The 27,825-nt window shown below is 33.0% G+C and overlaps 1 protein-coding gene across 14 annotated transcripts; it reads left to right on the forward strand.

The window, feature by feature from the left end:
• On the forward strand, nt 1-27,737 carry LOC118201580 (uncharacterized). Of its 14 annotated transcripts, XM_085824806.1 has the most exons (14): nt 1-141; nt 13,583-13,820; nt 14,564-14,695; nt 14,803-15,021; nt 15,203-15,381; nt 21,065-21,215; nt 21,821-21,886; nt 22,151-22,211; nt 22,377-22,426; nt 22,584-22,643; nt 22,811-22,859; nt 23,014-23,073; nt 23,174-23,265; nt 24,692-27,737. In XM_085824806.1, the coding sequence occupies exons 9-14, from the start codon at nt 22,408-22,410 to the stop codon at nt 24,958-24,960; spliced, it is 549 nt and encodes a 182-aa protein (XP_085680932.1). In that variant the 5' UTR covers nt 1-141; nt 13,583-13,820; nt 14,564-14,695; nt 14,803-15,021; nt 15,203-15,381; nt 21,065-21,215; nt 21,821-21,886; nt 22,151-22,211; nt 22,377-22,407; the 3' UTR covers nt 24,961-27,737. The 14 variants fall into 14 exon arrangements, with proteins under 14 accessions (XP_085680932.1, XP_085680933.1, XP_085680936.1 ...); XM_085824807.1 differs by lacking the exon at nt 14,564-14,695; XM_085824810.1 differs by lacking the exon at nt 13,583-13,820.
• The last annotated feature ends 88 nt before the right edge of the window (nt 27,738-27,825 follow it).

Below are 27,825 nucleotides of genomic sequence, written 5' to 3' on the forward strand. Positions count from 1 at the left end.
TGCACATTGAAGGCATGTTGATCTGCGCAACTAGTCGTACTTTTTAGCATTTTTGCCATGTTTGAGCATGTTTTCAATATGATTTTTATCATGTTAAACTAAATTTTGTCCGACGTCGTACAGACACTTCCTTAAGAGTAGGTGAGAAATTTTCGACTTTTTCAAACTTTTTTGAAAATTTTTGTAAGGAACGTTATTGCAGTTTTACAAAAGAAAATTCGAAAACTCTTGCGATCTTTGAATGGCGTGCAAAAAGAACTTGCGACGCAAATGAAGCTCTAATGTATTACTATATAAAATACTGCTGTATCCATGGTGGAAAAACTTTTCAGAAGTCATTCTCAGGCCGAAGATCGACTACATAAGTACTTTTTATAGTTTAATTTTTTTTTCAAACTAACTGAATTGCATAGCATGTTGTTATCACCGAAAAGTTTTTAATTTTGAAATTATTAAATACTGAACAAAGTAATATCCAATGTTTAATGTCCGATAGTTCCAAATTTTGGAGATGTTTTGCCAGCCAGAGAGAGCTTAAAACGAGTTGGGTTCTCCATATTAAACTAAATTTCAATATATCAAAAATTGTATTGCTTTTTTTGGTACTTACGTATTATCGCAACCAGGTTGGCGCGATTTGTAAGTTTGAGTAAAAAAGTATGAATAGAAAGAAAATGTACATTTATTAATTACAGATAATTTTTAATACAGTTTTTATATTATTTTGTTTTAAAATATAAAATAGCAATTAAACCCTTCCGGTTTCGAATTTGAATAAGTTGTAGAATTATTTTTTCGGCGGAAATCTTTTGGCTGTTGCTTTTAGCAGTGATTGAAAACCGTCTTCGCCATTAACAGCTTGAGCTTGGCGCCATATAAATTCAGTAAGGTATGAGTCAAGATGATGACGGGCTGTTCCATTTGGCCGAGCCCCACATGCGCTCTACATGTTGTGTGTGAACGCCCGTGTTGGGATCCACAAAGTTATATTTGTGATTAACAGTTCCATGCAGAAATCCAGCATTTTCGAACTCACTTGTATTGTATCCTTTCCAGCAATCCGAATAAACGATGCTTCCTTCCTTGATATTTTCGCAAATTTTTTCCATCAGGGTAACGGCGCATCTGTTAGGTACAGTAACCAAAAAAGTCTCTTTCTTTTCTCGGCAAAATTCCGCCGAAAACCCATTGCTGTAGTAGTACACGCCCAGTGTTATTTTTTCTTTTTACAAATAAACTTTCGTCTATTTTCACAATAAGTTTTTCGCCGCCTATTTGCTTTCTTTCTTTTTCATCCATTTCAAGGGCACATATCTCCCGCATGTAATTATTCCAATCTATAACAGTTTTGTCAGAAATTCCCATCTCTTCTGCACAAAATTTAATTGAGGTTAACTCTTTACACCAACAATAAATGAAGCGCGCCGCTGTCACAAATGAAATTCGGCTACCTTCAAACCAATTTCCAGTTCTCCTACCCAAATGTCGATTGCACTCTTCGACGTTACATTTCCAGAAGATTTGCTTTCCTAAATACAGTTTCATTTTATGAGAATTTTTACAAGTACGTTCGTTCAGTATAATTCCATATCCCTGCAACAATTCAACAGCATCTTTTTCACTCGCAGGCAGATCCCAAATACCCATAGTTAAAGTATTTCAGGGCAAATTTTATCTAACAAAACTGCTTCATCATGACAAATATTCACTGCAAAATTGGGAAAAAGTGCACAATACCATATACGGTTCTTTAATTGGAAAAGGGGGGAAATCGAGAAAAAATCTGGAAATTTTGTATTTGGCTTTACCAGTAAGAAAAATAATTTCTTTACGAAAAACTACGTATAACACGTAGGGTTGCTGAATTTTGCGATTTATGCGAATTTTGGCCTGGTTGCGTTAATACGTAAGTACCTTTTTTTTAACAATATGAAAACAGTTTTATATGCACAATCGGTATTAAAAATATAGGTTGATCTTTACATTATGGTAACTTGGTGATTTTTTGGCGACCAACTCTCCTACAGCAACCCTCTATTTTTTTTTTTCCCGACGCCATTTTGTCTTCACGAAGTAAAGACATGTTTCTTTTCTTTTTATCTACTGAACAGTTCTTCCAACAATCTACTAGCCGAATTACACTTATGCTAGAAATTTTATCTAACAAAACTGCTTCATCATGACAAATATTCACTGCAAAATTGGGAAAAAGTGCACAATACCATATACTGTTCTTTAATCGGAAAAGGGGAGAAATCGAGAAAAAATCTGGAAATTTTGTATTTGGCTTTATTCTGTGTTGTGTGAAACAGTGTTCGTTAATATTTGGATCCCATGGCCCTAACTAAAGTGAATTCGAAATGGGTATTTAGTGGGATTGAAAGGGGTAGTAATAAGTGTTTCTTTAAGGTTGTGCGAGATAGAAGTAAAGATGTTTTATTAAGTTATTTATTTTACCTGGTACCTTGCTGTGAACTATAAGTATGATTTTAAACATCCTGAAACAGAAATAAGAAAAGTTTATCGGACACGTAATCAAGATTCTGAAGAAGATTAGGTAAGTTAGTATTTTTAATTATTTGAGGATATTATTTTTATGCATTGTTGTAAATGTAAGGTGGAAGTAAAGTAATCTGCGTAAACGTGCATGGAAATAATTTAAATATTTGACACTAAGTATTTGTAACCATTTGTAATGTTTGCGGTATGAATTAGTTAGTGACGTTTGTAATATAATAGATAATGTAGAGGTAAAAGTTTTTGGATATTTTATTTATTTTATACGGGGAAATGTTCATATTTGGAAAGGGTATATACTTTTTCGCGATCAGGTAAATTCATATATGTTCTTTTTACCGGGTTTAAAGATACAGAAAATTGTTATGCATTTTCGTGAAATTTTTAATTTATAAGAAAAAAGCAGTGTACATGGATATGGTGAAGAGTGTGCGCAATGCCATTTTTGTGCAATTCTGGGATGTTTTTTTAAGTAAAAATAAGTCGACGTGTACATGGTTTAGTGATATTTTAATTAAATGATAGTTATTTTGTGAATTTTATGTTTGTAGGAATTTAGTATACGTTTTAGTTGAAGTAAACGTGCATGGAAATAATTTAAATATTTGACACTAAGTATTTGTAATGTTTGCGGAATGAATTCGTTGGTGACGCTTATAATATAATAGATAATTGAGAGGTAAAAGTTTTTGGATATTTTATGGTTGATCTTTGGATTATGGTAACTTGGCGCTTTTTTGGCAAAAATTTGGCGACCAACTCTGCTACAGCAACCCTCTATTTTTTTTTCGCCTCCATTTTGTCTTCATGAACTAAAGACATATTTCTTTTCTTTTTATTTACTCAATGCTTTTTCCAACAATCTGCTAGGCGAATTATGCTAGAAATTTTATGGAACAAAACTGCTTAATCATGAAAAATATTAACTGCAAAATTGGGAAAAAGTGCAGAATCGCAAACTTCTTGCCGCGTTTTTCAAAATCGCACATACACGGTAACCATGTACACGTCGACTTATTTTTACTTTAAAAAAATCCCACAATTGCACAAAAATGGCATTGCACACACTCTTGACTTTATCCATCTAAACTGCTATTTTCTCATAAATTACAAAAATTTGCACGAAAATGCAGGAAAATTTTGTGAATCTTTAAACTCGGTAAAAAGCACATATATGAAATTACCTGATCGCGAAAAAGTATATACCCTATCCAAGGATGAATATTTCCATGTATAATATAAATAAAATATCCAAAAACTTTTACCTCTAAATTATCTATTATAAACGTCACCAACAAATTCATAACAAAACATTAAAAATGGTTACAAATACTTACTGTCAAATATTTAAATTATTTCCATGCACGTTTACATCCACTCAAACGTATACCAAATTGCTACAAACATATAATTCACAAAATAACTATCATTTAATTAAAATATAATTAAACCATGTACATTTTTACTTAAAATTTATGATTTATTATATTTATTTAATTTATTATTTATTATATTTATTTTACTTAAAAAAAATCCCAGAATTGCACAAAAATGACATTGCGCACACTCTTCACTATATCCCTGTACACTGCTTTTTTCTCATAAATTAGAAAAATTTCACAAAAATGCATGAAAATATTTTCAATCTTTAAATTCGGTAAAAAGGACATATATGAAATTACTTGATCGTGAAAAAGTATATACCCTTTCCAAGGATGAACATTTGCACGTATAAAATAAATAAAATATCCAAAAACTTTTCCCTCTAAATTATCTATTATAAACCTCACCTGCCAATTTCTAACACAAACATTAAAAATGGTTCCAAATACTTAGTGTCAAATACTTAAATTCTTTCCATGCACATTTACTTCTACTCAAACATATTCCAAAATACTACAAACATATAACTCTCAAAATCACGATCATTAAATTAAAATATAATTAAATTAAAAAACACTACTTAAAATATAAATAAGCACATACATTAAATTAATAAAAATTAGCTTACAATCCTAATTACTTTAAACTAAATCAATGCTAATAACAATTTTCCAATAATACCATATTAATTTATTTACTCCTTACATTTAGAACAATGCATAAAAATAATATCCTCAAATAATTAAAAATACTAACTTACCTAATCTTCTACAGAATCTTGAGTGCATGGGGGATCACAAAATGTCCATTTTCACCAGATTTCTTGCACCGCCATTCAAACTTATCTGTAATATCCTTCCTTTCACACAATCTCATTTCATACGTACATGTTCGACATTCATACTTATCTGCAATTAAGCAATTCTTTTCAGTTACACATAAATGAAATAAAAATTTCGGATTTACTTTATATACGGCCATGGGATCCAAATATTAAACAACACTGTTTCACAGAACATAGAATGAAACTAATGCTGTACAGCAGATATTTTTACAAATTTAACCCCTTTCCCAATAAAGAACTGTGATTCGTCCATTAATGTCACATGACATATCTCATGATCTCTCATTTCCCTCACACAAAATAATGCGTAATCGTAACTGAGTACTTCTCACATTATTCCCAAAGTCCTAAGTAGTAACCTTTATCGCCTCCAAAATGTCGCCAAACTACCTGTTACCATATTCCAAAGATCAGCCAAAAATATATTATTGATTATCTAAGTTGACAGAATAGTTTGATGCATCACCATGGTCATCAAAATTAGCAAACCACTGCTGGTGTAAGAAATATATTGTTTTCTGTGTTAACTGGAATTTAAGACAATTTTTTTTTCATATATCACGTTTAACCGGTTAATTTCAGTATATTAATACTAATTTATATTTTTTAAATGAATTTTTATTTCTGTTATAAATGCTTATATATTGTCTTATGCTTAATAATATATTCTTTTCTGTGCTAACTTGAATTTAATACAAATTAATTTTCGTATATCACGTTTAACCGGTTAGTTTTACATCTACATGCTTATTATCTGTGAATTTTTACTACCATATGCTTAATATATTGTTTTATCTGCTAACTTGAATTTACTTGCACTAAAAATCAAGTTTACAAAATATCATGCCTACGGCTCGGCTCATCGTCGATGAACCGCGAGCTTGGCGAGTAAAAATGCAACTGCGCCAACGGGTTCTCTGCTAATGAAAACCCCAAAAGAGTAAGAAAATAGTAACATGTAAGAAAAACAGAAAAATCCTACATTTCTTGCATTTAATTTAGATCAATGAGTGAATGATACTGATACCTTCTACTGCACATGTAAATTTTGATTCATAACTTGGTTAAAAAATACTTTTAATGATTTTGATATAAAACTGTATCAGGTTCAATGTTCCGTCTAACCTTCTTCGGGAACATGCAAGGACCTGACTCGGAACAGAGAGCTTACTAAAGCTATGTTCAGAACTGTGGGAAGTAGACAGGATACACAAGAAGGGTATACAAAACCCTTTATTTTTCTCTATTTGCAATAACTTCCGTACTTCGGAAATACACAGACCCGCTACTTGGGGTCAAAACGTAAAAGTATAAAAATAAAACTAAACTCTAACTTTGAAGAAATAAACGTGGAAGATTGGCCTTATATTAACAGGAAGCCGTATGTAGTACAGAGAACTGTGAACACTACAATACGTTTAAAAACTATCAAGAGGATTAAAACCTCTGGCCTGGAAGGCAACCAGCAACTGAGTAAAATTCTAAGGTAAGCGGCCTGCTTCGACTAACTGCTTCCTCTCTCTTGCTTGGCAAAAAGCCACAACTTAAGTACTTGGCGTTCGCCAGACAAACTTTGCATAAAATACGTTAACGCTATAATTCTGGCCGGAAGTAGAAAATAAGAAGTGATAGTAAAGATTTAAAATAAAATAAACGTTAGTAAAACTTAAGATCCTTACATACTTCCCGCCAGAGTTAATTAGTTTGAAACTGAGGTCTAAAACGACCTTGTTGAAAACTTTTAGCTCTAGAATCTAACGCGAGGCCAATCTTTTACAAACATTTTTCGCTAGAAACTAGAAATTTAAAAGAAAGAAATTTGTTTTTACAATAGCAGCTCCCAGGACACAATTTTTTTCATCTGTACTGCATTTAAACAGGAGCTTTTATTCAATTCTGGTTCCTTCCAGAGATCTGGAAGGAAAACTAGTTTAATGAAATGTTACACAATGAAATGGCAAGTAACATGTATAATTATATTTCACTTAACATTCTTATTTCATTCATGACTATTTTAATTATCTCTCCCCGTGCTCTCTGACATGTGTTGTAAAAGAACACCAAACACGAATGTGTTTCTGTCTACGTGTTCCACACTTCCTCCTACAATCAAAACACTAACGTGTTAAAATTCAACATACCAAGACCTCGTAACACACCCTAATTTCAACTCTAAACCCTGAGGTACTATTCTGAAAGTGGCTAACTCTGAAGTGTAGCGTCAGAGAGCCTAACTACATCATTCAACCTTTAACACATATTCACCATGATTTAGTCTTTTTACAGTCACACGAATAACAAATTTTTAACATTACTTTCACTTTTACCATATCACGGTATTTCTTAACATTTAAAATAACAGTTCACATTGTATATAAGAACATATTAACATGCCATTAATTTTACACATTTGAAAACATACATTAGTAGTACATTGTTAACTTCTATTTTTTTCAAAGCAAGTGCCAATTCTTTCTACATTGAAATAATACATTTCAAAAAGTCTTTCAGACTAAAACTTCTTTCTTGCCAGAATGTTTTAAATAATATTTATACAATAACTTTTTACAATATTTAAGTCTTTACACAACGCTATTATACATCAACTTTAGTTTTACGCGCGAGTAATTGAAAAACATAATACCAAAATCGGTAACAACTCATTTCTCGCCCTTTTGGCGATAAAGTTAGACCTCGCATGAGGTAAAACTTCTTGAAATCTGCCACTTGCAGTAAGAATGAAAGATTAACTTAAGTTTGCAAAGTAACATAAAATTTTACTTATCTTTGTGATATTCGGACATTCTTTTCTGGGCCCAGTCTTGAAAGGTAGTGCAGATTGCTGTTTAATTTATCCTCCTTCTTGTACAGGCTCGCCCTTCAGTGCTTTCCTCTAGAAGCTTTCTTTTTTCTCCAGTTCGGTCACCCTTGAATACCTTCTTTTTCGCTTCTGCCTGTGGTCTTGGTCGTTTGATGGCAGCTGGTCTTGGCGGAACCGGGAAACTTCTTTCGTGTTCCTGCTTGGACTTCGTTGCTGGCCGTTCAAATTTTCCTTGTAACTTTTCCTCCGCCGCTGATGGCCCTTCCGCAGTTCAGCGACATTTGCTGCGGAGAGTCCTGTGGGATGAGTAGATCTTCCGTTTTAGAGCCGGGTTATAGTTGCCGTCATTTCTCCTGGCTCTCTTTGCATACGTCCCCCTTCTTCATTCTGGGGGTGTTCGTTAGCTCTCTTTTCTGGACGGTGGAACGGCTTCTTTTTCTTGCCACCTTCAATTTTTCCGCGGGGAAACTTTCTTTTCACTTGCTCCTGCCTCTTAATGGCTTGCCCTTGTACTTGTCGTTTTTCCACCTCTGGAGCTTGTGCCTGCGGTGTCTGCCGGGCCGGATCCTGCAAAAGATCTGAAAATATTTGCATTTTATTACGATCATAGTAGGGTTTGATTTGATCAATGTTTGCGGAGCAGGTTTCACCATTTCTGGCTTTTAACACTACTACAGCGTGACTTATTTTTTCTATAACATATGGTCCTTCAAATCGTGGAAAAAATTTGGCAGTTTTATCTTCTGGTGCTGAAGAAAGTGAATGCTTAATTTTTAAAACTTCATCCCTTACTTTATAAATTACTCCCCGTCGTTTCAAGTCATAATATAATTTTTGTTTTCTCTGTGCTACTTCAGTATTCTTCTTTGCTTCCTTAATTAGTTTTTCTATATCACCCATTTTAAATTCTGGGGCTCTTTGTTGCACATAAAATAATTTATCTAACGGCGTTATAATCTTTCTGCCTAAAAATAACTCAGCAGGAGTTTTGCCCGTTGTATCATGTTTTGCGGTCCTAAGGGCGAAAGCAAATTCATTGACATAGTTATCCCAGCTTTTATGAAAATTTTTAACATAACTACAGATAATTTTCACTATATTTCTATTGACCCGTTCCGCTATATTTGATTGCGGCCGATACAGGACCATTTTTAAATGACGTATGCCCAGTTTTTGGCACATGTCTTCAAATATATTACTTACAAATTGAGGACCATTATCCGATATAACTTTTAGGAGCGCCCCGTATTTTAAAATATATTTATTTAAAATAGAATCAGTAACTAATTTCGCGGAGGCTCGTTTTAAGGGAACAATTTCGGTCCATTTACTAAAATGATCAACCATAACAAGGAGATAGCGACTTTTATTTAACTGACTTTTTGGGAAAGGGCCCAATAAATCGATGCCAATTATTTCATTTGGAAATTCGGATTTAATACTATTTAGAAACCCGGCCGGGCGGAAATTAATATAATTAACTGCTTGACATGTTGGGCAGGACTGGACATACGCCCTTGTTAACTTTTGCAGTTCAGGAAAGTAGACTGCCTCGCGTACGCGTTGGATAGTTTTTCGAATACTAGCATGAGAAGCTAAAGGGGTGTCATGGAGCTCCTGCAGGATATTTAATCTAAGACTAGCTGGGATAACAGGTCGAAATTCGTTGTTGGAATTCGTAGTTTTTGTATAAAATAATAGACCATCTATTAGTTCGTAATGGGCCGCCCTATTTCTTATCGCCACAATATCTTGGTGGCTAAAATTTTCAGGATCCTTTAAATACTCATAAATGCTTCCAAACTCAGGATCTTTACCCAGTTCGGTTATTACAGTTTCTCGGGAATTTATTGTACATGCTGTGAGCATTGCCACCTTTACAGTATTACCTTGTTCATCTATTTTAATTCTTGATAGGGCATCTGCTACGATATTTTCCTTTCCGGGGGTATGCTTGATTACCAGATTATATTCTTGTAGCTTGAGTGCCCATCTTATTAACCTTGGGGATAAGTTTTTCCCTGAGTACAATCTAGTTTCCGCCGCATGATCAGAGTACGCTGTTATTGGCGCCTCTCCAAAATAGACTCGGAACTTTTGCACTGCTAACAGAACTTCAAGTGCCTCTCTCTCGGTCGCGGAATAGTTTCTTTGTGTTTGATTTAAAGTTCGGCTAAAAAATGCCACGGGCTGTTGATTTTGCGAAAGTACCGCTCCTACCGCATAATCCGAAGCATCCGCTGAAATTTCTAAATTCTCATCCTTTTCAGGAAATTTCAACACAGGGGCTTGCGTTAATGCTTGTTTTAATTTTTCGAAAGCAATATTGGCTTCGGCCGTCCACGAGAATCTTGCCTTTTTCCTTTTTAATTTTAACAATGGCTCAGCGATAGCTGCAAAATCTTTTATAAAGGACCTATAATATGAACAAAGTCCTAGAAAAGAAGAGAGCTTCTTTGCCGTGTTTGGAGTCGGATACTTTTGTACAGCGATTATTTTTGATTCGTCTGTCTCTATTCCTTTCTGAGATATCTTGTAACCTAAATATTTTAATTCAGGGGCTGCAAATTTGCACTTTTCGATATTAACTTTTAGACCGGCCTCATTTAACAAAGAAAACACCTGTCTTAAATCCTGTACATGTTGGTCGAGATTATCACTAGTAATAATGATATCGTCTAAATAGATAAATGTGGATTTTCCAAGAACAGGTCTTAACACAATGTCCATACATCGCTGAAATGTTGCCGGCGCCCCTGAGAGGCCAAACGGCATACGCAAAAATGCATAAGTGCCAGACTTGGTTATAAAAGCAGTCTTAGGCACGTCCTCAGGCCTAACCCCTATTTGAAAATAACCAGTCGTTAAGTCTAAAGTCGTCATATATTTGGTGGATGTTATGTTCCTTAGAATTTCTTCAATTATAGGTAACGGATATACCGGATATTTAGTTATGGAGTTTAATTTACGGTAATCAATTGCGAATCTCCACCTTTTTGGATGTGTCAAAGGATAGTCATTATTTTTCTTACATAAAACCACCGGGCTAGCATAACAACTTGAGATGGGCGTTATGATCTTTTTACGTAGCATATTGGTGATATGCCATTCTATAATTTTTTCCTTATTCTTATCATACCGGTATGCTTTGTGGTGAACTGGCATTGAATCTCCGGTGTCAATACTATGGTTAGTAACCTGAGTAAATCCTGGAATATCACTAAATAACGAAGCAAATTCACTTACCACTTGTCGGATTCTTCCTTGATCGTCATTAGGCAGGTGGTCAAAATTTAACATCGGCGGTTCAGCCTTTTCTGCACGAACTGGTTTCATCGTCAGCTTAAGGGACGCTTCATTAAAATCCAGTGTTGCTAGTGCGTCTGAAAGAAAATCTATTCCTAAGGTTATATGTGCTTGCAGATTCTTTACTATAAAAAACATCACCTTTACTTGTTCGTCCTTGATACGGACATACAGCGGTACTTTACCTATACACTTACATTTTTCTCCTTGCGCCGCTAACACTGTCGTATTATCCGAATTATATATGCGGTATTTCCGAAAATACTTCCTAAAAAAATCTTTTGCCACACAGGAACACTGCGCGCCTGTATCCAGGAGTGCGGTGGCTGGGATATTATTCACAAACACTTCAATCTTCGGAAGAGTCAAATTTTTCACCATTACTGTATTTAACTTGAAGGAAGAGGGGTTTTCGTGGCCTTCGGATTTCCGCACCCTCTCGTCAGCAGAAATCCGTTTTAGTTTAACTTATTTTTCATTTCCGCACTTTCCTTCTTTTTCCCCTGGCCTTGAGACTTTTTTTCTGGATTGCTATTGAACTGTCGACATTCGCCAGCTGTTTTTGAATGCTCGGGTTTCCTTGCCCACTCATTCGCTTTGCTTCCTTAGCCGTGTGCTTGAGTTTGCTGTAGTCTTGGTGCACCAAATTGGTTTTGCTGTTGATATTGGCGTCTTCTTTCAATGTCCGCCGTTCTTCTACTTTCAAACTGGATTGCTAGCTCAAATAACTTTTCCAGTAGTCGGATTTCTTAATTCAATAAAGTCTTGCACTTGGGGCAGTAACCTCGGCAAAATCACTTGAATTATCTCAGGATCTGGATGGTTTCCATACAAGAGTTTGAAGACGTGAATTTTTCTTAAAATAAAGCTTGAGAGATTTTCGATTCTTTGCTGATATATACTAAAAAGTTCCGTTTCTAATTTCGCACGATCCCTTACAACAGGGAAGGCTTTTAGTAGGGCAATCTTGAAATTTTCGTAAGTATAGGTGGGACTTCCTGCTTGACCCAAGAGACTTCTGCCTATACACTTGAACCAGTTAAGCGCTTGGCCCCTCAAAGCGCTGGTAGCTAAGGTAACTTTTTAAAATTCGTGCACGGGGTAGAGCATGAAGTGGTCATCCAATTTTTCCAAAAAACTGGTTACCGGTGAGTTTCCATTAAATGTTGCTTCTGGTTTCATCGAAGCGCGCATGGTCTGGACGATGTAACCAAATCCTTCCAGGGCGGCAGCTGGCATTTCTGGATTCTGAGCCGCTTCTGCAGGCAGCACAGGTTCTTCTTGAAACTCGGCCATGGTTATTCTTCTTCGTTGGGCGTCACTATCAGGTTCAATGTACCGTCTAACCTTCTTCGGGAACATGCAAGGACCTGACTCAGAACAGAGAGCTTACTAAAGCTATGTTCAAAACTGTGGGAAGTAGACAGGATACACAAGAAGGGTATACAAAACCCTTTATTTTTCTCTATTTACAATAACTTCCGTACTTCGGAAATACACAGACCCGCTACTTGGGGTCAAAACATAAAAGTATAAAAATAAAACTAAACTCTAACTTTGAAGAAATAAACGTGGAAGATTGGCCTTATATTAACAGGAAGCCGTATGTAGTACAGAGAACTGTGAACACTACAATATGTTTAAAAACTATCAAGAGGATTAAAACCTCTGGCCTGGAAGGCAACCAGCAACTGAGTAAAATTCTAAGGTAAGCAGCCTGCTTCGACTAACTGCTTCCTCTCTCTTGCTTGGCAAAAAGCCACAACTTAAGTACTTGGCGTTCGCCAGACAAACTTTGCATAAAATACGTTAACGCTATAATTCTGGCCGGAAGTAAAAAATAAGAAGTGATAGTAAAGATTTAAAATAAAATAAACGTTAGTAAAACTTAAGATCCTTACAACTGGAGTTAATTAAATGTTGAATAATTGTGCCTAACATTGTTTAATAAGGAGAATATCTTCAAAACTTATGACAGCATTGTAAATAAAGTAGGCAGTAGAAACTTTGCTAAAAAGCTTGCTAATTAATTTTGTCTTAAAATTTATTTGAAATTATGCTTTGCTTTATAGTGATTTTGAACAATAAACATAAATAATTTATCATTAAATACGATATTATAACTTCATGTTAAGGAAAAACAGGATCTTAAGTTCAAATATAGTATAAGATAGTCATTTCAAATTACTCTTCCTTCTATTAATTGTACTGTATATACAATGGAAATTAATAAACATAATACAAAAGGAATAAATTTTTTTCAAGCTACAGCTTTCCCAATTTTCCTCAAATTTCTTTCAGTATTTTTAATTAAATAATTATGCTTCATTTATTTTTAAAATAATGAACACAAATGATATTTGTATATTAATAGTACGCTTACCTTTCCAATAACACAACTTTCACTCAAAATATTAGGCAGATTTAAGAACACAAAAGAATACAACCAAAATAACAAAAATTCACTTATCTAATAAGATTTTAATATTTTATTATCAGCAGCGCAGTACACATGTAAAATGAAATAATTTACAATTTTTTGCCAAAGTCTGATTTTTGATACCTTTATTATAAATTAAAGAAATTAATTAAAGACAAAAAGAAAGCTTCTTTGGAAGAAATTCTATTTCAACAAACTGGTACCACCCCATGTTCGAAGCTGGTTTTGCATTTGTTTATTATATATTTTTATTTATTTTGCCTTGGTTTAGAACATTTCATCAGGGATGTAAAGTGTATGTTAAAATCAAGTTGACAGAAGATGCTAAGTTTCTGGAGATTAGTGAATGTTCTTTAGAAAATAATCATCCAATAACTGAGGGTTTATTCAGGCAATTACCACAACAGCGGAGACTCCCAGATTATATCAAAGTACGCATTGGAGACATACTGCAACTACGCCCGAATAAAAAGTTACTGCAGCAAGAAATTATGAAGGAAACAGGAAAGGTATTTGTCAAAATAACTGATTTTTAATATATGAATAAAAGTAGAAAAGAATTAAGTTTAGTGGTTGCATCCTTCTCATCTAACAATTGGATGCATAACGGTTTAAAATAAACATTATCCATTAGTGTTTTTTAAATATTTAACTACATTATGGAAATCAACTTTATCAAACATGTTAAAATTAATGCATTACTGTGCTTAGTTTAAAATAAACTTTCTCCTTATTACCTTATACCTATATAAAATATTTGTTTAATAATTGTACCATTTTGCATATTACATTCTACATGCTTGTGTGTTAATCTGTTTCAAAATTTCATTCATATTTAGCTCTCAAAAATCCTTGTAACATTCTTTTCACAATAAAATAATTATTTTGACTTGGAAAAATGACTGGTTTTAGTTTTAAAAAAATTAGTGTATTTATAGACAACTTTGGTCCTTGCTACAAAGCATTTATACAATACCTTAATGCATCATAATTACAATATGTATATATTTGGTGAGAGAGATAATTTTTTTAACAGATAATTCTCTTAAAAGATCTATCAAATATATCACAAAACTTCAGCAAAAATAGTAAATCAAATGTACAGAAACTAATTAAAAAATTAAGCGAATACAGATGCCAAATAAAAGTATTAGTGGAGAATGATGAACTACAGGTATACTTCCTTTCCTGTTTTTCAATTTTTAATTTTGCTTTAGACTTTGTTTTAGTTAATTTCACATTTTATTTCAAGGGCTTGTATTTTCAAGATAATGAAAGGCCAAAGTGTTTCATGCTTATCCAGAAATTATATTTCTGGATGCCATCTATAAGCTGAACAATATAAGATTCAGTTGCTTTATCTTCCTCGTTGAAGATGGCAATGGTAATTTTTTTAAACAATTTACATTTCATTAAATTCTACATTTGACTACAACAAATATCCAATTTTGTTTATGTTTTTATTATTAAAGTGTACATTTATTTTAATAGGGCAAAATGAAATTGCTGGAGCATGTATTTTAAATCAAGAAGATGAAAGTTCGGTGAAATGGATAATGGACTTTTAAATGCCGGAATGAAACATGGATGTCGGTAAAGGCAATAATGATGGATAAAGATGCAGTAGAATGAAAAGTTCTTAGACAAGAATTCCCAGAGGCAAAAATATTTATTTGTCTCTTTCATTCCATCCATGCTTTCAAGAGAGAGGTAATTTTTTGGCTTGCCATCTAAAATAATATAAATGCACTAAGTATTATGTGTCCACATTTTAGTCAGATTTAAAAAGCATATAATGTTGAGTTAGGTCTCATCCAAAACAGAAATATTTATTATTCAATATTGAATTGCTAGAATGACAGAATTTGAAATTTCTTACTTTTATGCACAGATGGCTCATGATCAGATGCAATTATCATCAGAGGAAAAAAACGTCGCTATACATCATTTCGTAAAATTATGTTACGCTTACACAGAAAAGCAATATCATACAAGCTATATGGATTTTGATCCTCATCATCAGCAAAAGTAGTTGATCACTACAATAGAAACTGGCACCCAATTCGTAAGGTACAATACAAAATTATTACAATTATTTTAAATATTTTTATTTTGTTGTAAAATATTGTGCATAATATTTTGTGCCTAATTACACATTCCTTCTTTGATCATCATAAAAGCATTTTCTGTTTATCTTTTTCCCATGTGTAATCTAAATACTGGCAAGTTTTCCATAGAAAAATTCCTCCGAAATCATACATATTAAAGTAGGTAGCGGTCAAATTTTTCATTTTAATCTATTCATTAAATTTGCATTTCTCCTAACTTCCAAAATTTATACTGTCAAAAATGAATGAAAAATGCAAATCTTAATCTTTATATGAAGATGTATTCGTATTCACATTTGACAGTACATACCAATAAATACAATATTAACATATTTTATTTAACTAAACTATTATGGCTTTCATGAATTAAAATTTAGCAAATAATTTTAATGTAATGGAATAACTTACTCAAAATTTAAGTTTTTGATTTTTTGATCCATAAGAAAAATACATATATGCTTATTTTGAATATATTTTTGCAGGAATGGACACGCATAAATTGGATATGAGGAAATTTTTTTAATGCAACAAACAATAGATTAGAGTCACTTAATTCCAAATTAAAATCTGCGATTTCCAAATTTTCTACACTTTCAGCTTTCATTGATGACTTTTTTAAAATAGTCTCGACACTAAGACTGGAAAGGGATCACACAGCTGCAGTTTCATTCCAGAAGGTATTATGGTGATTTCCTGTTATGTTTTTACCACCAATCCTCGAATTCCATATCACAGATTATGTTCTTACTGCATTAATATAAATATTAACAAGACATAGTGCACAATAAAAATTAAGCTTTATTTAGGAACTTCGCGCACGCTGCCCGACAGCCTGCTTGTTTCGCTCTGCTCGCTACTCGTAAGAAACTTCTCCTCTAGGGTTGCCACACTTATTGGAGGGCGCAAGGCGTGCTCCTTATCGCCATCACCACAGAGTTTCCCCCCAGTTCCTTTAATGGCTATTCAAAGGAACGACATAGGTTATGAAATTATCTCAGAGGATCCGTACTGTCGGGTATTTTCTACATGATTACAAAATTAGAATATAAAATTAGAAAAGATCAAAATGCAATTCAATATATAACAAGGTATTGACACATATAATAAACATGAAATAACAAGAAATATGTTAAGATGTGAATTTTAAAAAAGTGTTTTAAATTGTTATGTAAGAAGCAAGTTTCTTAGGGAAGTGAACATGTCTTCCTGATCTGGTGACAGTTTGTGTCTTAGAGAGTTCGTTTGCAGATTTATTCTGCTGAACTGTCTTTAAGTCTTTATTTGTTTTCAGTTCAGGCAAATTAGAGTCCGAAAGCAAATAGGCTGGTTTCACACGGTCTATAGACAGTAGATTTCAGACCGTTAATATCAATTGTGAAAGTTTTGTCCGTTCTAGAAAGGACTTTATGCGGACCTGTATATGGTTGGCACAGAGGTGGCTTTACTCGATCGACACGTAAGTATACATGCGTACACGACTTTAAGGTAGCACTTACGTAACACTTTTCTTTGCAATGTGCAGATGTTGCTATTGGATTGGATTGTTGCATTCTATGCCGAAGATTCGTGATAAATTGAGTGTCATACGGAGATATCTTAGATGACGTTATCATATCACTAGGCAGCTTGAGAGTTGTGCCGTACACCAGTTCAGCACAAGATGACTGTAGATCTTCTTTTACGGCTGTACGAATACCAAGCATAACAACTGGTAGTGTTTCAGTCCAGTTATTGGTCTTGTGAGTCTTGAGAGAAGATTTTAAATGTCGATGAAATCGTTCAACAATGCCGTTGGACATTGGATGATAGGCTGTTGTTGTGATTCTGTTCATACCCAAAATGCGCGTAAATTCTGCAAAAAGTGCGGATCTCATTTGAGAACCTTGGTCTGTTGTTATGATCGATGGGCAGCCAAAACGAGATATCCAACAGTTGAAGATGGCTCTGCAAATGGTTTCCGTTTTCATATCCGGGATGGGAATGGCTTCAGGCCATCTGGAGAATCTATCTATTAGAGTCAAAAGGTACACGTTGCCTTCTGATGGAGGTAACGGTCCGACGATATCCATATGGATTTCAGAAAAAAAACGTGCATCAGGAAGAGAGAATGTGCCCAGTGGTGCTTTAGTATGCCTAGTAATTTTTGATTTTTGGCAAGATTCACAGAATTTCACCCAATTTTTGATATGACGTTTCATATCGGGCCATACATAACGAGAACAAATAAGCTTCGTAGTAGCTGCAATTCCTGGATGTGACAGATTATGCGGATGATTAAAGATGAGTCTGCGAAAGGAATTCGGAACAAATGGACGAGGAATGTCTGTTGATATGTCACAAAGAATATTACCATCAGAATATTGGCACGGTTTAAATTCCAGTTTCAAAGATGATGTGTTGTTTTTGAGAAGGTCTTGTACCTCCGGATCATGCCATTGAGCTTCCGAAAATTTTTTAAAATCCAAAAATGGAGATTTTGTTATGGAATCAATTTCGATTCTTGAAAGAGCGTCAGCAACGACGTTTTTTGAACCTTGCACATGCTAATATCAGTAGAGTACTGAGAAATAAAATCTAAATGGTGCAATTGTCGAGGTGAACATTTATGAGGGTTCTGTTTAAAAGCATATATTAACGGTTTTTGATCCGTATAAATTATAAAATTTCTGCCCTCTAACATGTGTCGGAATTTCTTAATTGCAGAATAAATTGAAAATAATTCCCTATCGTACGTGGACCATTTCTGTTGACTTTTATTGAGTTTCATAGAGAAAAATGCTATAGGTTCCCATGTTTGTTGAGACAACTGCATAAGTGTGCCACCTATTGCGACGTCTGAGGCATCTACCCAGATGCTTAGCTGGGCTCCGGGAATAGGGTGTCTCAAAAGGGTAGCCTGAGCAATGGCATTTTTGGCAGCAATAAAGGCTTGTTCAGCATTCTCGTTCCAATTTAATTGTGGGGATGGATCCTGAACACGAGAACGAGATTTCTTTTTATTAATATAGCCTTCTAACAATTTTATTAAAGGAGAAAGAATATGTGCTGCTTTAGGTATGAAACATCTGTAAAAGTTAAACATGCCTAAAAATCGGTGAAGCTGAGTGAGAGTGGTAGGTTGAGGAAAATCTAAAATACATTTGACTTTGTCAGGAAGAGGTTCAATTCCGTTTTCACTAAGGTGAAAACCTAAGAAATCAATAGACGTTTGACCAAAGGTGCATTTTGAAACATTTATGCAAAGTCCATATTCCTGAAGTTTGGAAAATAAAGCTTTCAAATGCCTGCAATGTTCCTCAGAATCTTTAGAGGCTATGACCAAGTCATCGACAAAAGCGTAAACACCTTCTAAATCCCGCGTGACTTCATCTATAAAACGTTGAAAAGTCGCGGATGCATTGCATAAGCCGAATTGCATACGGGTACTTTCGAATAAACCGAATGGTGTGCATATGGCGGTTTTGTGGATGTCGGCTGGGTTAATTGGTATTTGATGGTATGCCTTAATCAGGTCGACATGACTAAAAATTTTAGTACCGTGCAATGCAGCAGTAAAATCGGCTAAGCATGGAATAGGGTATTTGTCTTTTATTGTTTGAGCGTTCAATGCTCGATAATCACCTACAGGTCTCCATTCCAGACTTCCCTTTTTTGGAACCATGTGAAGTGGGGATGCATAATTGCTGCTCGAAGGTCTCAAATGCCCCAATTGCATCATAGTTTGAAATTCTTGTTTTGCTATTTTTAAGCGATCTGGAGCTAACCGACGAGGTTTTGCAACCACAGGTGGACCTTTAGTTATGATATAATGAACGGTGTTATGTTTAACAGGTTGGTTAGGATCTGGTAATCTAGTAACTGAAGGAAATTCTTTTAAAATTTTGTGATATGGTGTATCACTAAATACAGTTTTTACTGAATAAATGCTTGCATTTTTCACGCAACCGACGGTTTTAAAATGCGTTTTTAAATCTTTGAGACATTTGTTTCTGAGATCAGGCACCAATTCAAAGAAATGGAGAAAATCTGCTCCAAGAATGGGTGTACTAACATTTGCTATAAGAAAAGTCCATGTAAACTGTCGTCTTAATTTGAAATCCAAAGAAAGTGTTTTTTGACCATAAACATGAATAGTAGAAGAATTAGCAGAGAAAAGTGTTTGTTGGGACGAATTCCGTTTTTGAGAATTATTTGCTGGAAGTAAGGACACGTCAGAGCCGGTATCGACCAAGAATGAAAGGTTTGTTCTACGGTCACGAACAAACAGGCGACGTGAAACTTGAGGCAAAGAATAAGTCGCCTCTATTCTTTGCTGGTTTCGTTTCCCTGCCATGAACAAGGTTTTGTACATTTGTCATCTCTACACTTTTCCCCAAAACTTCTATGATACCAGCAAACAGAATAATCTCTCCTTTTGGAATTGCTTCTTTCGTTATTGCGATCTCCGCAATTTGGCGAACGACCACGAGAAAGAGAAATGCGGTCAATACATTTGTTTAATTTTTCTATTTGTTTAAATAATTTATCCTCAAAAGACTGATCAACTGTGCGAGAAACGGCACAAGTCCCTGGGGTTGGATTTACTTCTAAAATTCTGTCGGCAATTTCTGCAGCTTTATCTACAGTTAAATTGGAAACTGCTGCCAAAATAGACTGAACAGTCGAAGGCAAACGTTGAAGGAATAATTCTAACATTAAGTTATCAGGAACATTTAAAGATTCTGCTCGACGTTTCATATTTCTAAGCAAATCGGAAGGTTTTCGAGAACCTAATTCTTCTCCAGATAATAATTGGCGAATTTCTTGCTGAGAAGATTCTCCTGAACGATTTATTAACTCAGTTTTGAGCTTTGTATATGGATCAATAGGATCTGGTTTCATAAGTAAATCCTGTACTATTGATGCAATATCTGGAGGAAGATGAGCAACTACATAATTATATTTAGTAATGGATTCTGTGATAGGTTTGGTGGTGGCAAGAGCAAAGGTACTTTCACACATAATAAACCATAAAGATGGGTCTGATCGGTTATAAACCGGAATTTGGACGACATGAACATCAGACATTGTGCAAGGTTTTTAAGCCAAAATAAAAGCAAAAATTTAACTAAAGAAAATGAAATTAAATGATAAGTAGAAAACAGAATTATAAAATGATCTATAATTACTACTCATCTGTGATCCGGAGCATGAAAACCGATGTAATCCATTACTTCTGGTTTGGATATCTTGAGTGATGGCATGTAGTCAAAACCGAAAGTGCTTGAGAACTGTTCATATGATTTAACACAGTCCGGGTTACCATTATGGTGATTTCCTGTTATGTTTTTACCACCAATCCTCGAATTCCATATCACAGATTATGTTCTTACTGCATTAATATAAATATTAACAAGACATAGTGCACAATAAAAATTAAGCTTTATTTAGGAACTTCGCGCACACTGCCCGACAGCCTGCCTGTTTCGCTCTGCTCGCTACTCGTAAGAAACTTCTCCTCTAGGGTTGCCACACTTATCGGAGGGCGCAAGGCGCGCTCCTTATCGCAGTCACCACAGTATTATGGTCTTTAGCACTTTCCTACTTTTTGGATAATTTGTTTTTTCATCTACAGACAAGACTAATACATTTTTCATCTTTCACAGGTATGTGTTAAATCCTTCACTGATAATCCAGCAGAAGCCAGGTATCGAGATCTATTACAAGTGTACTCCTTTGGGTTTGTACAAAAGCAAATGAAACTGGCAGAGAATATTCAAGGAGGAACCAATACATATATTACCACTTCAATGAATTGTAATTGTACATTTTATAATTCAATGAAGTTATCTTGTAAACATATTTTTGCATTAAGGACTTTAGAAAATTTAGATCTCTTCCACGAAGACCTCTGTGATAAAAGGTGATATTTTCCACTTATTCTTACACAATACACAAAGAATTTATAACTTATACATGCACAAATATTATTTAAAAAAATTTAAGAAATATGCTTAATTTTCTTCTACGAGATTCATCTCTAACAATAAATATAATGCTTCTAGTTCAATGAAATTATTTACATTTTACAGATGGGCAAAAACATACTACTATTCTTCACAAAGAATTTTTCTAACATCAGAAACTAGAACTCCAGATGTCAACATAACATCTAGATGTTCCAAAAATAACACCTCAAGTGCACACACACACACACACACACAAAAAAAAAAAAAGTAAGATGATGAATATTTGTAAAAAAAATAGCAGAGGCAAAAGTGAAAGTTCATCCTTTCAATTTCAGAGACATGTAGAGTTCTTTGAAAATATTCTTCAGTCTTCAGTAAGTCTTGAAACTTTTTGTAAATATTTATGTGATATATGTTTTAATACTATGTTTATAATTAAAAAATTTTATTTAGACTTCTAAAAGACAGAAAGGAAATTGGAATCCTTGTTCTCAATGATGAAAATAATATCCTTGAAAGGTACAATTTTTTTTATTTTATAAAAGTCTCCCAAAAAAATTTCATAAAAATTTTATTAATATTTCTTCTGTTCTAATAAATTGTTCATATGAGGCTCAATCTAAGGAACAGATTTAAAAGATTTCTATATGTATAAAATTTTAAAGAAAGTTATCTGCATAAAAATTATACACTTCAATTAATGAACATCAAATATTGATTAAAAATTTTATTTTGCATGCTTTTTCTCTCTTTAGCTTACATATCTTAATTTCTTCTGTCTAGTTTAAATGCTGAAAATGCAGGCCACACCACAAAGTGTAGAAAGAAATGAAAATTTTCAGCAGTAAGTATTTAAGCTTATAATTTGCTTACATTTTTATAATCCTGTAACTATTTGGGACATTTTCTATGAAGAATTAGTCATTCTCAAAACCTACATGTTTTGCAGAATTTAAAATGTAAATTAGTTCCAATGCAACTAATTAAGATAACTTACTTTTTCCCACAGAGTTTTTGATGCGATATAGTTTCCATGAGGTATGATGGATTCTCTGCCAGGTGAGTAATTGTGCTTAAATTTTGTAAAAAAAATTGTTATAAAATTAATTAAATACTTGAGCTGTACTTTTGGGATTAAAATCTGTTGCTAATTATTCATGTAATAAGTATGATTCTCTCATTTTTGCATTTATACATTGATACTCCTTCTGTCTAGTTTGGATGCTGAAAATGCAGGCCACATACAAAGTGAAGAAAGAAATGAAAATTTTCAGCAGTAAGTATTTGAGCTTACAATTTGCTTACATTTTTATAATCCTGTAACTATTTGGGACATTTTCTATGAAGAATTAGTCATTCACAAAACTTGCATATTTTGCAGAATTTAAAACACATATCAGTTCCAATGCAACTAATTAAAATAACTTACTTTTTCCCACACAGTTTTTGATGGGGATACGGCTTCCATGAGGTATGATGGATTCTCTGCCAGGTGAGTAATTGTGCTTATTTTGTAACAAAAATGTTATAAAATTAATGAAATAAATTGAGCTGTACTTTTAGGATTACAATCCCTTGCTAATATTCATGTAATAAGTATGACTCTCTCATTTTTGCATTTATACATTGATACTTCTTCTGTCTAGTTCGGTTGTTGAAAATGCGGACTTCATCTCCAGTAATGAAAGGCATGAAAATATTGAGTAGTAAGTGTTCAGCTTTCAATTTCCTTACATTAAGTATTTTGGCTTACAATTTACTAAAATCTGATTTGGCTTTGTTTTTATTTCGCATATTCTTTTCCAGTAGTGATACCAGTGAAAATTTGATACAAGAATTATCTAGCTGTAGTTCTGTACAAATGCCAAAACCTTTGAAAGGAAGAGGCCGGACAAAAGGTAATTTAACAGTAAAAATATTAATACTAATACAGTCATATTTCATGATGGTGAACACAGATGGCTGCCATAAGTAATTACACATATTGATTGGTAATTATGCAGTATGCAATCTATCATTTTTAGCTAGTTATTTATTCCATAGGTGGAGCAAATCAAATGCTATTTTTAAGTATGAAAATAAATTCAAGAATTCATAAATGAAAATGATTCCAATAATCATTTTATGAAACTATGAAATTTGAAATTCTATTTAATTTAAATACTTTTTAGTTTTACAGAATAAAAGCAGAACTGGCTCTCAAAAGATGTATTTTTATGAGTTTTTCAGTGATATACATGAAAAATTTCTTATAGCATGGTAAAAAAATAATTGCATTTTATTAATGGATCTCTACCATGCTTTTGTAAGATAAACATTTTCACATGTTGTATAAAATATGCAACTTTAGAATCCCCAGCATGATTTACTTGTTTGAGTATTAATAACATCAAAAGGGTTGAAAATGATCTTTTTTGTGGTTCATAGATAAATTACTGTAGACTACAATCGCAAATGTGATAAATTGCATATTGCATCCACAACAAATTATTAACAATGATTATATTGAACAGAAATTTGCAATTAAAATACCCTAATTTAATGCATAATATTGTATTTAAAAAAGTAAGTAGAGGAAGACGGTTCTCATACAATTATGTTTACTATAAAATATGAAAATATCAGGCTTAAGTTTTAATAAAGTTTCTGAAATAAAATGCTTTGGTATAATCACATTTAAAGCAATTTTTTTAATATCATAGAAATTCTTAAAAATAAAATAGCTTATAAAAGTTATAAAACAAAACAGTAGTAATATGGTGTACACTGGTTCTAAAAGTAAATATTGGTGCTCATTACAAACATCTTTTACTGATTTGTAAAGAAAAATATGGTATTTTCTGAATGTCTGCAACCTTCGTTTCAAGAGTCATTAGGGTTATCATGTATTTTATTATTTATAGAGTATAGGGTTATCGTGCACACATGACAAACACAAAGCATGCATGCATGATAGAAGTGATTCATTACACACGATTTACACACTATACATATGAATGTCATTTTGTTGATAATTGTTTTTTTCCCCATCAAAATAAATCATAATCACATTGTGGAGTTAACTTACTGATGAGAAAGAAAATGTTAGAAATATAGAGCCTTGTCCAATCTATCAGAAGAGTGCGAATAATCAGAAAGTACCAATGATAGCATTAAAACAATAAATAATGTATGTTTATAATTTAAAAAAATTTAGCCCATCAAATATTAGCTTAATTCTATTGATATAGCATTCTAATAAATCAAAATTTAGTCATTAATTATTCAGCTATTATTATCTCTTAAAATAATTTAATTTTAATTAAAATTTTGTTCTAAATGCAGGTTTTGATGCAACGATAATGACATCTCGGAAGATAAAAAGAAAAGACAAAAATTCAGTATTTATGCTCTCAAGCAAAAACAAAAAAAATATGCTTTCTTGGTTTGTTAGCCAAGAATGCATAAAAAGAGTCATTCATCATTCTGAACTCGTTAAAGTAGAGGATATTTATACAGATCACAGCAAAATACCAGATATTGCAATTGAATGCCAAGATCAATACAAGCATATAAGATCTAGTGTATACCAGACATATTATGCAATAAACTAAGATTACGTTAAAAAAGGTAAACATGTTATCTAATAATATGGAGACATCCCTGTGTAAGGGCATGGATGTGGGCTCTTGGCAAACAATGTTAAAAAAAGTGCACCATGGTACTTACTCCATTTGGGTGGTGTGGAAATAGTACCAAAATTTTCATTATACATTACAAATGAAAATACAGATCTTTTACCGAAAACATGGAATTCAAAGGAAATTAATACAGTTTTAAAGCGTAAACATTTGTGTTATTCAAAGCTCTGTTTAATATATATATTGATAGAGAATAAGACAAAAGTCAAGTTTCATGCTTAAAGTGCGTGATAACAACCCTGAACTTGACTGGTTACAATCTTGCATATTGATTTTTTCCTCTTTGTTGTAGATACAGCATATTTTGGCTTCTCTAGATTCCAGGTTAACAAATTCCTATAATATTCACAACAGGAGCAGCTATACATGTATCAACTGCAGAAGATTTTAATAAAGAAATGCAGATCAATCTACTTAATTGACTGTAAGACAATTAGTTTCTCATTCTGGGCTGGATTAAGACTTACAGAGGCCCTAAGCACTTAATTTTGGTGCCTGCATGTAATACGTTTACAGTATAACATGTTAACAATGAACTGGAGCAGTGAATTTCAGGTACAAATTTTGCTCTTCATAGGTGCAGAGTTTAAATTCTCCTAAAGCCTGGCTGCACTGTTTTTCAACTTTTGAGATTAATTGTAATTTTAGCAGGAATGCACTGGGAGCCCTAAATACGAGGCCTTCAGCACTTCTTTAGCGTCATTAAACCACAATTTCAGTACAAAATTCTTTTGCTTTTGAAAATGTTACTTGAATAATAAGTAAAATTTAATTGAAAGTTTTGGATTTATGCCTGTCTTTTCTTGGGAAACAAATCCTTTAACAGAAGTTGAGGCTTTTGAGGAATAAAAAGGTCCCAGCCCTCATGTTAAAAGTTGACTTTAAAAAAATTCCTGGAAGCTTTCATAAAGTGCAATGAATTTAAGAGATTGTACATTTCCCCCTCCTCTAACGCACTAGAAAGGATCCACCTGGTCATTCCTGTCCAACGCTAGTGATTTCCCATGGGAAAGAGTTCAAGGAGAAATTTTTTAAATGATGTAAAAAATATGTGGCAAGAAAATCACCATATTATCTTTAGCTTTAAATCATCAAATTTAGCATCACATCGTCTTTAGCTTATGCTTTAGCAAGGAGCTTTAAATTCATTCTCAGCTTACAGATAAAATCCCTTCAGATTTGGAGGAAAAAAAAAAAAATTTCCCTATCATTTCCGCTCAACAGCTAGAATTACATTGATGTGATCCTCGTTAGAAAGTTTTAGATCCTTCTTTCTTTGTTTGCATGCCTACACATCTCCATAGAAATTTCCTTATGTACTCTATTGTTTCTAGTATTGTGTTTATTTTTATTAGTGAAGCTATAAGCATTTTATTTTCTTTATGAGCCAGCTTGAAAAAGAATGATCTTTGTTTCTATCATCTGTTGAAATAGAATATTATACCATACAATCAGGATTTAAATTCAGAAAAAGACCAACCAGGGTACTTCTTATTTTTCAGCAGAACTGTAATTCCAGCCAAAGCACCGAATAAGGCAAGATCCACTATTTTATTTTATTATTTAAAGAATTTACCAGAAATTTATTGATTCATTAAACTTTCATTTATGTGTTTATATTTTATAACATTTGATTTTAATGATTTATTACTTTATTCATCTTTCTTGATGGCATTCTATAGAGCTTGGCCACTTTTAATTTTAGAAATCAAGCCCTGCATATAGATGTGATTAATTTATCTTACACAATCCTGTGCAAAAATACAAAACCAATAGTAAAGTAATATGTATTAGTTTTGAATATCACAATCACTATGGACTGGACAGTTTCTTCCAGTAAAATGAAAAACTAATTTATTTATTATTATTTTTTTTTTATTTTATTCATATGAAGCAGTATTATATTATGAATTTTTTTTCATTTCTATTATTAACTTAAATAACCTCATTTATATGCTTTAAATTATTTTAGTAAATAAATATTCCTCTGTTTTTTTTATTTGCTGTGGGATATGCGTTCATATCGATGAATATTAGCGGAGAAAACTGGCTTAAAGAAAATTATATTTTACCTATTTCATATCAATAGTAATGCATTTTTACATTTTATTTATACATAATACAAATATATTGCTTATCACTTTAAATATTTTCATGTATGTTTTGTGTCATCTCTATACATGCAATAATATATACATAAGTGTTATCTGTATATAACTAATTTGTTAGCAGATTTCCTTTCATATTTGTGAGTTTGGATGGATTTTAAAACTAATTTCAGTTTATGATTTAATAAAAATAAATAAAACTAAAACTGAATAAATAAAAACTTGTATGCCAAATATGTAAAATTTGAAATATAAAAATTCTTCGAAAATGTCGATTGGGAAAACATTGAGAAATGGTTCGATGGGAATATGACTGAGCCAGGTTTTGAATGCTTGAGTGATGTGGATATTTTTTAAATTTCACAAAAAGCAGAAGATTTACACAGTGATAATGAAAATACAAGTGAAGAAGATACTGATAATTACATTAGTCCTGACACAGCAGTGACTTTAGTTGACTGGACTTCATCGACCGAAGGTGACCTGAATACAATAATAAAATAGCACTTTGAAAAAAAAAAGTTATGTTCTAAAAAATAAAGTAAAATTACTGTTTTTTTTTTTTTTTTTTTTTTTTTTTTTTTTTAATAAACACATACAATATGCGTGAAATCTGATAGTCTCGGCTATCCATGTTTTTCAATTATCTGTGACCTGCTTCCTAAAAATA

Source organism: Stegodyphus dumicola, chromosome 10 (assembly GCF_044657685.1).
Source record: "Stegodyphus dumicola isolate Sdum_Otavi_A_Nest chromosome 10, ASM4465768v1".
NCBI lineage: Eukaryota > Metazoa > Arthropoda > Arachnida > Araneae > Eresidae > Stegodyphus > Stegodyphus dumicola.

Excerpts from the sequence above, each read along its gene's own strand:
- LOC118201580 (XM_085824806.1), top strand. Across the intron at positions 23,074-23,173 it reads AGGCATGAAAATATTGAGTA|TAGTGATACCAGTGAAAATT; the intron begins GTAAGTGTTCAG and ends ATTCTTTTCCAG. Across the intron at positions 23,266-24,691 it reads AGGAAGAGGCCGGACAAAAG|GTTTTGATGCAACGATAATG; the intron begins GTAATTTAACAG and ends TTCTAAATGCAG.